The 16,322-nt window shown below is 44.5% G+C and overlaps 1 protein-coding gene across 1 annotated transcript in view; it reads left to right on the forward strand.

The window, feature by feature from the left end:
• Positions 1-204: 204 nt before the first annotated feature.
• LOC130487371 (uncharacterized) overlaps positions 205-16,322 on the forward strand; it is a 38,591-nt gene continuing 22,473 nt past the window's right edge. The window contains exon 1 of the mRNA XM_056860864.1: positions 205-551. Coding sequence (XP_056716842.1) covers positions 205-551 — 347 coding nt within the window. The remainder of the gene's footprint in view (positions 552-16,322) is intronic.

Raw genomic sequence — 16,322 nt, forward strand, 5'->3', positions numbered from 1 at the left:
GCCTTGTGGTGCTTCCTTGTTAAATGAAACCACCTGAGGAACATGAGATTTCCTACTCCCCAGGGTGGGGGAACTTGCCAAGCCGGGTAAGGAGGGAGACGGCCAGATTGTGATTCTTCGGTGTGGTTTGCATTGAGGTCACGGGTGGGGGGTGGGGAGAAAGGGAGAGTGTCGGAAGGGGAGGAGAAGTGATAGAGGACCCCGATGCCTGCTGCCAATATGACAGAGACCCTTCAGCTCCCAGCGCTGCAAGTCCCGGAACAGCAGGAGGCGGAGAGCAGCCGCGCCTGGTCCAGTTCATCCACGCCGACCCTGCGCCGAAAGCGGTTCAAGATGAGGCGGATGAAGCACGTCCAGGAGCCGAACCTAAAAGCCGCATCCTCCTCCAACAAGGAATTCCTGCAGCTCCCCTCCATCGAAATCACCCCTTCGAGTGACGAGGATACCCCTTGGTCAAACTGCTCCACGCCCAGCGCCTCCCCGCGGCGCAAGCGCTTCCTTCTGCGCAAGTGGCTAAGCGTGAGGGAGAAGAAGGAGTGTAGTGAGAGCAGGTAAGTTGTCTTCCTTTCCTCCTCCTACAAAAGGGCCTCCCCAAACTGGATTGTTTCTCTTCCTGCTACCTGGTGTGGTGGCACTGTGCATTATGTCTCCCTCTCCTGGTTGGACTGGGTAAAGTAGGGATGCCAATTGGACATAACTGTTGGACTGCAGGCTTCTTGTAACTCTAGATAGGTTCAAAGGAAATAGGGAGGGGGGCAGTTTATAGGCCAAGGATTATTATTTTTTTTTGCAGTATTTACAATACATAGTTAAAAATAGATCCTCATGGTATTACCCAGTTTGCTGGGGGTCAAGTGTAGACGACTGGGGAAGGCAATGGCAAACCTCTCCGTAAACATAGTCTGCCTAGTAAACGTTGGGATGTGATGTCACCCCATGGGTCAGGAATGACCTGGTGCTTGCATCTTTACCTTTATCATGGTGTCACACTTATACCTGAATTGCAGCTTGCAGACCTTGTGATCTAAACGTGTGTTTACAATTCAGAAAAAAAGATGGATAATTTGCCACAATTCCACACCAGTAAGTACCAGGGGACTAGAGGTGTTCTCTCCAAAGACCACACCATCATGTAGCTTTGAGGCCTGCCTTGGGCCCACTGGAGGAAAGGTGAGAAGTAAACATTTTCCATGAATGAATTTAAAATTGGTGGTTTTGCTAGTATGAGTGATGGTTCAGATCAGCCTCGCAAATTTAGAGTGGAAATATCTGATCATCTTCAGAGACAAGGGTCAGGCGTAGTTCTTTTAGTGCCATCCTAAGCAGAACAGCTAGATTCGAGCCCAGTAGCACTTTAGAGGCCAAGATTTTCAGGGTATAAGTTTTCAAGAGTCAACGCTTCCTTCGTCAGAGCATTGACTCCCGAAAGCTCCTACCCCGAAAATCTTGTCAGTCACTAAGGTGCTACTGGACTCAGATCCGGCTCTCATACCTCAAACCAACAAGGCTGCCCTCTGAACCTATCCTAAGCAGAGTTCTTCCAAGCCCAATAGAAGAGTGTCGCTCTGCTTAGGATGGCACTGTGAAGCATCCGTGCTCTGGGTCGTGATGGCAAATTTTAAAAGGAAAATATAGCAAATAGTTCTTAAATGCTGTTTGCAATATGTGATGAGTGAAATTTGAGACTCGAATAGCCAAGCCTCACTCTGTTTATTTGGAAGACAATCCTCTTCACTGAAATGAGATCTATCTCCAAGCAGCTTTGCTTCGATATTTCCCCCCTAAACACAAACTATTAGTTAGGACAATTGATTTAATGGAGCGCCAAGTCAAATAAAGCTGATTAACTACCTTCATTTTAATCTTTTTTTGATTAAATAACTTATTAAAGGCAGATAACATTTGAGGGGTATCTAAAATGCAGATTAACATCCAAATTCTGCAATTTGTCAATAATCAGAAATCAGTTATCCACACCCCTACTAAATATGATTTCTTTCTTTCTTTTCTCCCTCCCTCCCCCTCCCTCCCCCTCCCTTCCTACCTTCTTTGTCCCATACTTGATTTGCATCAGTCTATTTTCTCTAAGCTTCAAACTAATTAAGTAATGAAGTGAGGATTGTCATGTTCTCACCAGGTTTCCGTGGCAGTAAGGATAAGCACATATAATGAGAATCCCCAAGTAATTCACTTTGAAACCGAGAACTTGGTGGCTGAGCATGTGTAAGGCACAGGGATGCCAGCCTCCAGGTGGGACCTGGAGATGCCCCCCCCCCCGAATTACAGTTCATCTGCAGACTACAAAGATCAGTTCCCCTGGAAAAAATGGATGCTTTGGAAGGTGGACTCTTTGGCACTGTGCCCTACTCAGGACCCTGTCCTCCACAGGCTCCACCCCCCAATCTTCAGGAGTTTCCAAACCTGTATCTGGCAACCCTACACCCGCCCCCCTTGCTGGTGACCATGGGGGTCCTGGTGACTCTAGTAAGGTATGACAACCAGACTGGTGGGCGGATGTGGGATGGAGATCATTGCCAAGTGAAGTTTAACAATAGGTAAGCGTGGAGAGCCAGTATGGTGTAGTTGTTAAGAGCGGTGGTTTGGAGCAGTGAACTCTGATCTGGAGAACAGGGTTTGATTCCCCACTCCCCCACATGAGCGGCGGAGGCTAATCCGGTGAACTGGATTTGTTTTCCCACTCCTACATGTGAAGCCAGCTGGGTGACCTTGGGCTAGTCACTCTCTCTCAGCCCCACCTACCTCCCAGGGAGTCTGTTGTGGGGAGGGGAAGGTGATGGTAAGCTGATTTGATTCTTCCTTACGTGGCAGAGAAAGTCAGCATATAAAAAACCCACTCTTCTTCTTCTCTGAAGAGTGAACGTATATTTACGGTAGGGAGCTTGGTCATGAAGTGGATGCATCACAAAAATGCAAGACCAAAGGTCCAAGTAGCCTGGCATTCCATTGCTAGTAGAAGCTGCATGTCTCTGGGAAGCACAGAAACAGGGCATGGGGGCCTTTCTCTGTTGTTTGCCCTACAGCATCTGCCCTCTCAGTATCCACGTGCGCCTGACACTTGGGGAGCTGTTCTAATAGGTGCCCAGCTGAGATGTCACCACTGTACCCCTCTCCATTTTTGAAATGGTGTATGGAAAACTAGCTGAGACTGCGCATGGATTACAGAGCATTAGCATACCAAGACCAGCGTGGCATTTTGGCTCTTCATACTTAGCACATTCCAAATCCATCCCGGTTATGGAAATGGAAAATACACTGCACCTTGTTAAACGTGACCCCTGTTCTCCCTGTGTGGATCTGTTCTTCTGAAATGGCAAGTTTCAGATACGTAGAGAGGTTTTCAAACTAAGTGGAAGATGGAGCAATCCCCTGGGGCTATCAGGCTGGCCAAGATGGGTTATCATTGTAGCAGGCGGGGGCGGGAGGGACACCTGAAAAAGCTTTCTGAACATGCAAAATGTAGTGAAGCTGATTTTGAGTTAGTACTGAATTATAAGCCTACTCATGTTAGGAGGCTTCCTCCTTTTCCTGCCCCCTACCAAATCGGGTTGCCAACCTCCAGGTACTAGCTGGAGATCTCCTGCTATTACAGCTGATCTCCAGCCGCTAGAGATCTGTTCACCTGGAGAAAATGGCTGCTTTGGCAATTGGGCTCTGTGGCATTGAAGTCCCTCCTCTTCCCGAACCCCACCCTCCTCGGGCTCCATCCCAAAAACCTCCCGCTGGTGGCAAAGAGACACATGGCAACCCTAATGCCAAATCATACTGCAAAGCAAAAATGAAGCCCAGGCCACAGCCATGAGTAACCATGAGTAAGAATGAGAGCAGGAGAGTAGTGGCCCAAAAGGGGTATTGCGGAACGGAGCCCAGGCCTTGTACCCCCACCTCCCAGTGCTGAGCATGCCCAACTCTGAGGACTCTTCTGGATATATTAGCTGCCTATCAGAGTTCAGGGGAGGGAAGGCAGCTTAGTAGAGCCCCATCTCATCAGATCTTGGCAGCCAAGTAGGTAGGGTTGCCAGGTCCCTCTTCACTACCGGCAGGAGGTTTTGGGGGCAGAGCCTGAGGAGGGTGGGGTTTGGGGAGGGGAGGGACTTCAATGCCATAGAGTCCAATTGCCAAAGCGGCCATTTTCTCCAGGGGAACTGATCTCTATCGGCTGGAGATCAGTTATAATAGCAGGAGGTCTCCAGCTATTTCCTGGAGGTTGGCAACCCTGTGGTTAGTACTTGGATGAGAGACCACCAAGGAAGTCCAGGGTTGCTACACAGAGGCAGGCACAACCACCCCTGTTTGTCTTTTACCTTGAAAATCCCATGGGGGGGGGGGGGTTGCCATAAGTTGGCCGTGACTTGATAGCACTTTACACAAATACACACGTGCACACACATGATCCACATCTCCATGGCTGGAATAGCCTCACTTTTTAATTCATAGGGTTGCCAACCTCCAAGTACTAGCTGGAGATCTCCTGCTATTACAACTGATCTCCAGCCAACAGAGATCGGTCCACCTGGAGAAAATGGCTGCTTTGGCCATTGGACTCTATGGCATTGAAGTCCCTCCCCTCCCCAAACCCCGCCCTCCTCAGGCTCTGCCCCAAAAACCTCCCGCCGGTGGCAAAGAGGGACCTGGCAACCCTATTTATTCAGGAAGTGTCTGTCATTGAGGGACAACTGAAATGAAATATCAAAGAACGGCTGCATTTTCCATCGTTTCAGGCCCTCCAGTTACAGGGTTCATGGAAAGGCAGAGCTCTGGCACTGAAGCATCTGTTGCTGTGCCCGTCGGTCGCCAGCACTGGCTGGCACTCGGAATCTGTTAGCATTTAGCCGTACGAGTAATGGGCATGCAAAATTTATGTAGCAAGCATGATAGTGTCTCTGCCATTCCATTATTTATTGATCCCCGTGTTTCTGATCTTAAAATATGCTCTTTCTAGTTCTTTCTGGGCAGGTAGGAGCAGCAAATTGGTTTCTCTGGGAAATTAATCGAGTCAAGTCCCCCTCTCCCCCTTGGCTTCGTCCCTAAATTATTCTTTAGAAACAGTGCATCGCAAGACCCTGCTTTTGTCAACTTGGAGCAGGGTGGTGATGCAAAGTAAAGGTAACGGGAGGTCAGTCAGCCGCAGAAAAAGCAACTGAGTAGAAAGATGGTGCCCTGACCGGGATGACCCAGGCAAGGCCAGTTTAGTCAGAACTCGGAAGCTAAACAGGGTTGGCCCTGGTCAGTACTTGGACAGGAGACCACCAAGGAAGTCCAAGGTTGCTGCACAGGGGCAGGCAATGGCAAACCACCTCTGCCTCTTGCCTTGAAAAGCACAGGTCGGCTGCAACTTGGCGGCACTTTCTGCCACCAGAAAGATGGTATATAGGATGCAGCTTTTTTGTCTTTCTTTTGATGTTTTATAATGGACATGAGAAGAGCCTTGCTGGATCAGACCTGCGGTCTGTCTACTCCAGCATCTTGTCTCACACAGTGGCCAACCAGTTCCTCTGGAGGTCCCAACAACAGGGCATAGAGGCCGAGGCCTTCCCCTGATGTTGCTTCCTGGCCCTGGGATTCACAGGTTGACTGCCTCTGAATGTGGAGGTTCTCTGTAGTCATCATGGCTATTACCCACTGATAGGCCTATCCTCCATGAATCTGTGTAATCCCCTTTGAAAGCTGTCTGCCCCTGTGGCCATTACTATCTCCTCTAGCAGCTAATTCCACATTAATCACTTTCTGTGTATAGAAGTCTTTCCTTTTGCCTCTTCCGAATCTACCGCCCAACGGCTTCATTAGATACCCTGGAGTTCTAGTCTTTTGGGAGAGGGTTTCATCTTTTTTGTTTCTTTGGCCCACCTCCAGGAACATGGTGATGCCTTCTCCAGTGCGGTGTAGTGGTTAAGAGTGTTGGACTAGGATCTGGGAGACTTGAGTTCAAATCCCCACTTGTGCCATGGGAGATTGATGGGTGCCCTTGGGCCAGTCACTCTGCCTCAGTCGAACTGACCTCACTGGGTTGTTGTGAGGGTGAAATGGAGGAGAGTAGAACTAGGTAAGCTGGGAGAAAGACGGGGTACAAATGAATTAAATAAATATGACTGCAGAGTGTGAGAAAGAAGGGGATGTGGAATGGAGCAGGGTGCAGGGAGTCAGAGAGAACAAGCCAGGTGATATCTGTTGAAGAGGAAGGGAAGAACTGAAGATGAACTGAGAAAGGGCAAAAGAGAAGAAAGGCATCAAAATTCAAAAGAGAGAATTTAGCACGTAGCAGCGAGAGCAGTCAACTGGGATGAATTTGCAGATACTATCATCCAGTAGCAGAAATGATTTGAGATTTGGGGTTCATTTTTATGTGGGGAGGTTGGTAATTTTTATAATTGGTAATTAGAAGAAGAAGAGTTGGTTTTTATATGCTGACTTTCTCTACCACTTAAGGAAGAATCAAACTAGCTTACAATCTCCTTCCCTTCCCCTCCCCACAACAGACACCCTGAGGGCTGAGAGAGCTCTAAGAGAGTTGTGACTAGCCCAAGGTCACCCAGCTGGCTTCATGTGTAGGAGTGGAGAAACCAACCTGGTTCACCAGATTAGTGTCTGCCACTCATGTGGAGGAGTGGGGAATCAAACACGGTTCTCCAGATCAGAGTCCACCGGTCCAAACCACCGCTTTTAACCACTATACCACGTTGGCTCTCTGTTAACTGTTTAAATCTATTATGGAAAGTAACATGGTTAACAATCCACTCATTTGAGACTGGTGGCCTCTCTGCCTCTCCTAATTTGTAATTAATTGAGGACCTCAAACATTAAAGCTGCTGAACAGTCCCCTTCAGAGCAAGTGATCTGGAGGCTTGCCTTGGGGGTCCATAGCATCACAGAGCTGGGAGGGGCTCTAGAGGCCATGTAGTCCAACACCCTGCTCTGTGCAGGATCAGCCTAGAGCATCCCTAACAAGTGTTTGTCCACCTGCTGCTTGAAGACTGCCAGAGAGGGGGAGCTCACCACCTCCCTAGGCAGCCAATTCCACTGCTGAACTACTCTTACTCTAAAAATGTTTTTCCTAGTATCCAGCCTGTACCTTTCTTCCCCTAATTTAAACCCATTAACTTTCTCCAAGTCAGATGGTTCCTTGAAAAGACCTGTCGGGAGACTTTTCGTGAGAATCATCTCCTACTGAAGAAACAACCTTAACATTAACCTTTTCATCCTTTTTATCAAAGGCCTCAACTCCCTGTCAGACAAACCCTGACCCATTCAGTCTCTTGGCGATACATTTGTAGGTGCCATTGGGCCAAATAAGAGCTGTGTGATTTAAAACAGGACTGGGGATATCACAGCGGGTATATCGGATGTGAAACTTTTCAAAGAAACCCAATTTTTCACAACAGACACCCTGTGAAGAAGGTAGGGCTGAGAGAGTGTGACTAGCCCAAGGTCACCCAGCTGGCTTCGTGTGCAGGAGTGGGGAAACAAATCCAGTCCACCGGATTAGCCTCTGCCGCTCATGTGGAGGAGTGGGGAATCGAACCCGGTTCTCCAGATCAGAGTCCACCGCTCCAAACCACCACTCTTAACCACTACACCACACTCTTAGCACTTAACACTTTCTCTTTAAGAAAAACCAATGTGCTCACATAGATTTCGTTTTGGCGTCTTGGTAGCTGTGATGGGTCAGGAGATGCAAATGAAGTAGCTCAACTAGCAGTTGTGACCTTTTTTTGTCATTAGTGTGACAGGCAGGGAGGGGAAGAGAACTCTGCTGAGGCCACAGCTGCCTTTGACCTGGTTTTGGAGGCGGAAGAGGAAAGGCGATGTGGTTCCCTGACAGCTTCTGTTTCACAGAAATTGCCAGTGAGGGTTACTCGTTAGCACCCAATGCAGACAAAGGTTGTAAGGTGTAAGAAGTCTTGAGGGCCCTGGACTGACGTACGAGAACTTTTTATCATGATTAATACTTTTTGTGGGAACATTTCTTACATTTCCCCCATGCCAGCGGGCTGATCTAAGCACAGGCAAGATTCTGAGCAAGAGTTGGTTTTTGAAGCAGGAAATGCACGTGTGACTTCTTACCAGTTCAGTTTGTTTGGGCTGGTCGCACTTTCTTTGCACCTAAAACTTGAGTAAGGGTTGAGAAAGAAGGGTGAGCACAGGGGAACACACTCACCTGGATACCATTTGTAGCATGAGCTGGATCTCATTTGTAGCATGAGGAGCTGTGGCTCAGTGATAGAGCATCTGCTTGGCATGCAGAAGGTCCCAGGTTCAATCCCCGGCATCTCCAGTTAAAGGGAGCAGGCAAGTAGGTGATGTAAAAGACCTCTGCCTGAGACCCCGAAGAGTTGCTGCCGGCCTGAGTAGACAATACTGACTTCAATGGACCAAGGGTCTGATTCAGTATAAGGCAGCTTCATGTGTTCATGAGCTTTTTTTTTTGACACGTGTTGAAATTTCTGTCCAGGTCAGAGCGATTCTAGCCTTAAGATCATAAATCAAACCAGGCAACTTGATTAATCCCAGATGTTAATCATTTGCATTTATTGTATGATGATGGAAGCTTGTCACGTGAGATCCCGAATGGAAGCGCTATCTTCCATCCTCCGCGTGCACCCTTATCATGTTAAGCAATCTCTTGACAAAGGTTGTTAGAACGGAGTTCATAGGTAATGACTGTAACTATCTCTTCATAATTTGAACTAAAGGACCCGTTATCGTGGTTCACTGTCGCTTATCGCCTCGGATAATTAACTCTCAGTGGGAGACAGACTTGGGATGCAGTGAGGCTCCTATGCTTTGGCTGTCACCTGAGGCATCACGACCCTGTCGATTAAACTCAGCATGTTAACAGTCTCGGTTAATAAATATTGGGCATATTTTACGACTCTTTCTTCTGTGTTGCCAAAATGTGCTGTTCGGATAGATCAGGCCTGCGTTGTTGGTGACACAACCAGCTATCCCAACACCTTTGGTTGACCCGCCAAAAGCTTGATGAACTTCCTGGTTTTTGCTCTAGGACTGCATAAAACTCTGATACTCCGAGTTGCCTAACTTTTCATTCAAATGATGTTATGTCACACGTAAGTCAAAATTCATTGAAGCAAACGGAGATCAAAGGCAGATGTTCGACACGTGATCACGTTCCCCCTAATCAAAGAGAACAGAGCATTGGCATGAACTGATATATATGCCGCAAAGCCATCAAACCAGACAATGATCACAACAGAGGTCGATACCGGTAGTTAAATATAATTTAAAGTAGTAAATTGGCACTAGACTCGGTATCTGACATTTGAATCACATCCTTGACCTCTCTCCTTGCACTCTCAAATTAGCGGCTTTAATTGGCCAATTCAAAAGGCATCAGTGTTGGCCTTCAAATTCAGGTGACAACATTGATTCAAACTGATTTTTAATGTTCTTATCAGGTGCTCTAATGCCATCTTCTGGCTACCGTTTAGATTACACTAGAATTGGTCTGTTTGAAGTCTGACTTTTTCAGGAAATGTGATGCGTTTACACCTGGAAGTGCCGAGTCGCAATGGGACTTTTACCACTCAAACTCCCAGTTTGACTGGTAAAGGCCCCTTTGCGATGCAGCACTTCCGGTTGTAAACTGGAAGTGAAGCGATCGCGGCTGCGCGATCTTTCCCTACCTCTGCCCAAAAACCTCCCACCGGAGGAGAGGGGGGACCTGGCAACCCTACAGCTAACCTTCCCAAGAGGCTGTTTCCAAGGCAGTTCTAGCTTTATGAAGATCATTTCAGAGGGTTAGCCATGTTGGCCTGCAGTAGAAAGAGTTAGAGTCGAGCCCTGTAGCACCTTAGAGACCCACAAGATTTTTAGGGTATAAGCTTTTGAGAGTCAAAGCTCCCTTCGTCCGACTTTATAGGTTCCCATAAATTTCTAAACACTCTTATAGCCTGATCCAGAGTGTGTTTTCTGAGCAGTCTCCCTCCATCATTTGGTGTTATTTTTTAAGTAGATAGTCTTAGGACAGTGGCTGTTAATGGTGCGTGATGCTGAAGGCCCACGGGCATTATAGCAACATAGTACTTTTAGCAGAAGGAAGTTCTTTCACCAGGCCAACCATTTCATTCTTGTAGAATCAGGAAAAGGGATATTCAGCCCACCCCCCGCCCCAAAAGTCAGATAATGATTTATTGTTGACAGCTTGCTAAAGAAATAGAAAGGATCAGTGGCCAAAATCAAAGGAAATCAAATGAAAACAAGAAATGTCTCTAAACCTGGAGCGCCTTCTTTTCTTTGGCTAGAGGGGAATAAGGTGCTTACGTTATTTTTTGGGGGGAGGGGCAGCACCTCCAACCTTGCAAACAAGCCTGAGGTTTTTCATTTTTTTTTTTGAGCTTGTATTTATGATGTTTGGGTGGGGCTAGACCAGGAAGATGTCTGAGAAAGGAGAGAGAATTTGTTGGCTTAGGGCACAGGTAGGGTTTCCAGGTCCCTCTTTGCCACCGGCGGGAGGTTTTTGGGGCAAAGCCTGAGGAGGGCGGGGTTTGGGGAGGGGCTTCAATGCCATAGAGTCCAATTGCCAAAGTGGCCATTTTCTCCAGGTGAACTGATCTCTATCGGCTGGAGATCAGTTGAAATAGCAGGAGATCTCCAGCTAGTACCTGGAGGTTAATTCAAAATAGACCTCGTGCTGTAACTCCAAAGGTTACTCCATCAGTGCTGGTTTTGTTTTGCTTTAGTACCTGGAGGTTGGCAACCCTAAGCACAGGCTTCTCCTCTGCTGGCAGGAGCCACAGGCATATGAGGTCCTTTGAATGACAGTCAGCGTAGGAGGAAGATCTGGATTTCAATGTAAAGGTTGTCTTGCTCTATGACCGCCCCTTTCGAATCCATCTCTTCCTCTGTCTGTAAAGCCTCATGAAGACACTCTGTGAATCTCCAAGAATTAACATCAGATCTCCAAGCTACAGAGATCAGGTCCTCTGGAGAAAATGGTTGCTCTGGAGGGCAGACTCTATGCCAACTCTGGATTGAGAAATTCTTGGAGATTTGGGGGCAGGGCCTGGGAAGGGTGATATTTGGGGGACGGGCCTCAGCAGAGTGTCCTGGTCCTAAAGATGGGGCAATCTTTACAGTCTACATTAATAAATAATTTGAATCAATTATGTTTTGAGAGAGAGAGAGAGCTTGCCTGCGCAAGCTGTTAGTAATGGTTGACGTTAAGAACAAACACATGCATCATGTGGAAGTTAGTTGGCCCCTAGGCTGAAGAAAAAGTAATTTCATAGGAAATTTCACCCAGTAGCATTACCCTCAATCCTGCGGGTTTGGAAACTCACTTGGAAAACGAGTGCAATTTCTCATCTCATGAAAATAACATTTCCGCATCTGTAATTGAGCTGCGGAACAAAAAACTGTCTACTTTCCGTAGCTTGGAGGTAATCACCATCCATTCTTCTTGTCGTTCTTGGTGTTCCAGGGGACGGAATTTGTATGCAAATGGAGCAAGCAGAATATGTGTGTCTGGGTTTATATATTTGGATTCAGAGAAATGATTTTACTCTGGGATAATTTATTCTTGAGGCAGGCATGCAAAACAAAGCAAAACAAAAGTAAAAACCAACATGCCGGGTAAAGGAATTTGTATCCACCCAAAGCCTTCTATTGCCAGGAAAATATCCTTGGTCAAACACTTTAAAGTTCAATGCAAGATTTATTTATTTAGCTATTTAAAGCATTTCCCAGCCACCTTACCACCTACTTCGGGTCCCCGAGGTGGCAAACAATAAACAAATTAAAACAAGATTACAACACATATGAACATACATAATTTCAGAGGGCAGCCGTGTTAGAAGTAGAACAGCTAGATTCAGGTCCAGTAGAGACCTTAGAGACCGACAAGATGTTCGGGGGTATATGCTTTCAAGAGTCAAAGCTCCCTTTGTCAGATATGTCAGATAAATATACATAAAGCAATTAAAAACAACACACATGAACAAGAGGAAGGGCCAATGAGAATTAGTGAGGGAACACCAGACAAAATGAAAAAGTCTTCACTGGCTGGCAGAAGACACAAATAGAAAGAGAACAGACTAATCTCATTGGGGAAGGAGTCCCATAAATCTGGTGTCACAACCAAGAAGGCCCTTTCTTGGGTTGCCACCTGTCTAGCCTCAGATGGCAGGGGAACCCAAAGCAGGGCCTCCAAAGATGACCATAGTGGTTGAATACATTCATATGGAAACAGGGTCCTTATGGTATGTTGCTCCCCAAGCTGTGTACGGCTTTAAAGATCAATACCAGCACCTTGAATTGGGTCCGGAAACAAATTGGGAGGCAGTGTAGATGGACAGGAATGGAGTGATATGGTCCCAACAACCCACTCCAGTCAGCATTTTGGCCACAGCATTCTGTACCAACTGTAGCTTCTGGACTGTCTTCAAGGGTAGTCCAATATAGAGCTCACCGTAGTAATCTAATCTAGGTATAACCAAGGCATGTACAACAACGATAAGATCTACACTTCCTTGCAGCCTTATCTTTATTTTCAAGAGGTTTCATGGGCCGAATTTCTAAATGCATATCTTCAAGAGATAGACGACAGGGATAAGCTTTGGGGGAGATACTTATAGGTGTTTGCAGAGGAAATCAACTCTTCTTCCTTCCGAAGTAGTAGTAAGATCTGCTAAAGAGACTACACGAATATCTTCATGTATCTTCATGTATATTATTGTGCTAACAGGATCCACAGAGAGGAGAGGAGAAAGGAAGAGTGTAAACATTTTTTCTTTATTGACTCCAAGTGAACTAAATCTCTGATAAGCAGCCAGTTTTCCTAGATGACCAGCTTGGGAGAGAAATAGACAAGGGGCAGGCCGCTTGTTCATCCCCCCCACCTGCCCCGGTCAAATATTGCCTACCAAGTTATGTTACCAAAGATGTACATTTCTCTATATCTCTTTCACCACCAAGTTAGTAAGTACTGATTTAGGCAGTGCATTTCATGAGGCCAAATTTAACCCATGGCTCTCTAGTAGCTTATCACTGTGAAATCTCTTTCAGATTCCTCAGTCTTAACTAGATTGAGTTGAAGGTTGTTACAGATAAACCACTGAAAGAACCCCTAGTTCGGGTCCCAAACCTTTTTGAGCCTGCGAACACATTTGGAATTCTGACAAGGCATATTGGGCGCAGCAACAAAATGACTGCCACAGGCGGTGGACCCAACCATAAAATGATTGCCATGGCTTAACTTCAGCAACACAGTGCAGATCCTTGTGCTGTAGTGGCAGCAGCTGCCAAAGCAGCATTTTTTTTTAAAAAAAAATCTGCACAGCCAATCAGAAGCCTTGATGGGCAAAAGCCCTACTTGGCCCCACCCACTTTCTAAAATCACTTGGCAGGTGCCAAAAAGGTGTCGCGAACGCCATGGTGCCTACAGGCACCGTGTTGGAGACCCCTGCTTCTTAGCAAACCTGAGATCAAGCAAGGAAGAAGAGTCTGATTTCTTAATTCTGTGAGTGCAACGTCCATTCAGTACACTTTCGCCCAGTCTGCTGATTGAGCTTCTTTGTGTGCATGAGCCTTGACTATCATCGCCTTAAAGAGAAAATCAAGGCACAGATAAAAGTTCTGTTTAAAGAGTTTAATTGTTAAAAAGGTTGGTTAATTTTTACTGATGCTATCTGGTAGCTTCCAAGGTTTGTTAAAATGGTGCGCAAGGTTGCACAGACTTAAGACCACAGGAAAAAGCACTCTTAACAACAAGAGCTTGAATTGGCAAGGGACTCATGAATCCTTTGGTTATAGCCTAGCCTCTGCAAGCATACTTGTCCTGGAGATGTTAATAGCTGTGAAATTCACCCCATTGAGGAATGAGGTAAGGGCCATATTGATCTCGAGCTATTTCTAGTCTGGGCTTTGTAAAAATATCTCTACTTCAGGAGCATTTTGTTTCCAGGAGAGAATACCACAGTGCAGCAATAGGGTATTTTGATCATTATTGGTGCTCAACATTTAGAAAAGCATGGGTTCCAATTTTCAAGGGAAATAAAAAAAAGACTTCTTTGCAATTGTATGAAAGTCGGAAACACCCTTCCTTTCCCTGTGGGTGTTCTTCAGTTGCAGAAGTTAGGGTGAATGTCCACCAGTGTATTCCAACAAGATAGAGCAACATGCTGTGTTCTCCCACTCTTAACTTCACAAACAGGTTCTCTGGATAGGGGATGAAAAACAGCCTGGAAACAGGCAACCCTTGTCCTAAAGGAACAGGGGCAGGAGGGAGAACTTTGACATTACTTGGAAAAGGGGTCAACAACTCTCACGCGACTCTGCCTAGAGCGTCCTATCCTTAACAGCCTTGCTCAGGTCTTGCAAATTGAGGGCCGTGGCTTTCTTTATAGAGTCAATCCATCTCTTGTTGGGTCTTCCTCTTTTCCTGCTGCTTCAACTTTTCCCAGTATGATTGTCTTTTCCAGTGACTTGTCTTCTCATAATGTGACCAAAGTACGATAGTCTCAGTTTAGTCATTTTAACTTCTAGGGTCAGTTCCAGCTTGATTTGATACTGTTGGCATAAGCTATTTGGCTTGCCAGGTTTTTGCCTCATTTCCTTACATTTCTTCTGCCCCATCTAGAATGGAGACTTAAACAATAAAATAAAATCTCTCTCTCTCTATGTACTCTTTGTGTTTGTGTGTGTGTGTGTGTGTGTGGGGGATTTCTGTGTGCTTCTAGTCTTTTTTTTTTTTTTTTTTTTTTTTTTTTTTATAATTTTTTATTGAATTTTACAATATAAAAAAAAAGAAAAGAAAAAAGAAACAAGAAAAAAAGAAAGAAAAAAAATACATATATAGATATAAAAGGGTATTCACATAACATATTGAATACATTTCATTTTTTAATACATTCATCAAAAGAAAAATACCCTTTCCCCCCACCCACCAAAAGTGACCCATCACCATGACTTCCATAGAAGTGTCCGGTAGCTTTATTTATTTATCTAAATTCTAATATTGCTTAAAGAATAATTTTCTATAGCTCACTAAATAACAAAGTAAAATCCATTTTTGCCAACTTATCCCAATATGAGGTAGCCTTAAACCATGTTAACTTAAATTCTTCCAAATCATTTCCATGCAGAATTTCTGTTAATCTGGCCATCCTCATATATAACCACACTTTCTCTCTCCATTCTGTAATTGAGGGTTTACTTGTTTGTTTCCATACTCTCGCTATCACAATCCTTGCAGCAGCAAAACTATATTGACAAATAATCCTATCCCGATCATGAATATCGTTTGTGGGTATTCCCAATAAACAAAATAATGGTTTTCTTTTCACTTTACTATTAATCAAATTATTTGTTTCTTTTATTATTTTTTTCCAAAAATTTTTGATTTTTTTACAAGTCCACCAGACATGCATATAAGTTCCTCTTTCTTTTCCACATTTCCAACAGATTCCTTTATCTTGACTGTTCATTTTGGATATCATAAATGGGGTTATATGCCATCTATAAAACATTTTATAGAGATTTTCTCTAATTTCATTAGTTATTGTAAATTTAAACTCCCTCTTCCATAAATTTTCCCATTTATCCAGGTCTATATTGAATCCTAAATCCTGCATCCATTTGATCATGACTGGTTTAATTCTTTCTTGTTCTAAATTAATAGTCATCAATAATTTATACATCCTACCAATCAATCCTTTATTTCCTTTATCTAATATCTTTTCTAACTCGGATTTATTTTTACTGAATCCAAGTTTACTATCTTTATTAAAAATATCTTGTAGTTTATAATATAAAAACCAGTCTTTTATATTTAACTCTTCCCTGCTTTTTAAAGCCCATTTACTCTCCTTCCATTCAATAATACCCCTATATATCTCTATATCTAAGTTTAATTGTTTTCCCCTCTTCATATAAGCTTCTATTGGATTAATCCACCCCGGGGTCGTATTTTCTAAAGTCTTCTTATATTTTGTCCAAATTTGAAATAACCCAGCTCTAATAATATGAATTTTAAAATCTCTGTTTACCTTTTCCTTTTCATACCACAGATATGCATGCCAGCCATATCGAAGATTATACCCTTCTAACTCTAATAATCGATAATTTTCTAATTTAATCCAGGTTTTTAACCAGAGAAAGCAGGAAGCCTCATAATATTGTTGCAAGTCAGGTAAACCTAATCCTCCTGTTTCTCTTAATTGAATCAAATTTTTATACGCTATTCTATGTTTTCCTTTTCCCCACAAAAATTTTTGAATATCCTTCTTCCAAATTTTAAAAACTTTGAACCCCTTAATAATCGGTAAATTTTGAAATAAAAAAAGCATCCT

Source organism: Euleptes europaea, chromosome 14, assembly GCF_029931775.1.
Source record: "Euleptes europaea isolate rEulEur1 chromosome 14, rEulEur1.hap1, whole genome shotgun sequence".
Lineage (NCBI taxonomy): Eukaryota > Metazoa > Chordata > Lepidosauria > Squamata > Sphaerodactylidae > Euleptes > Euleptes europaea.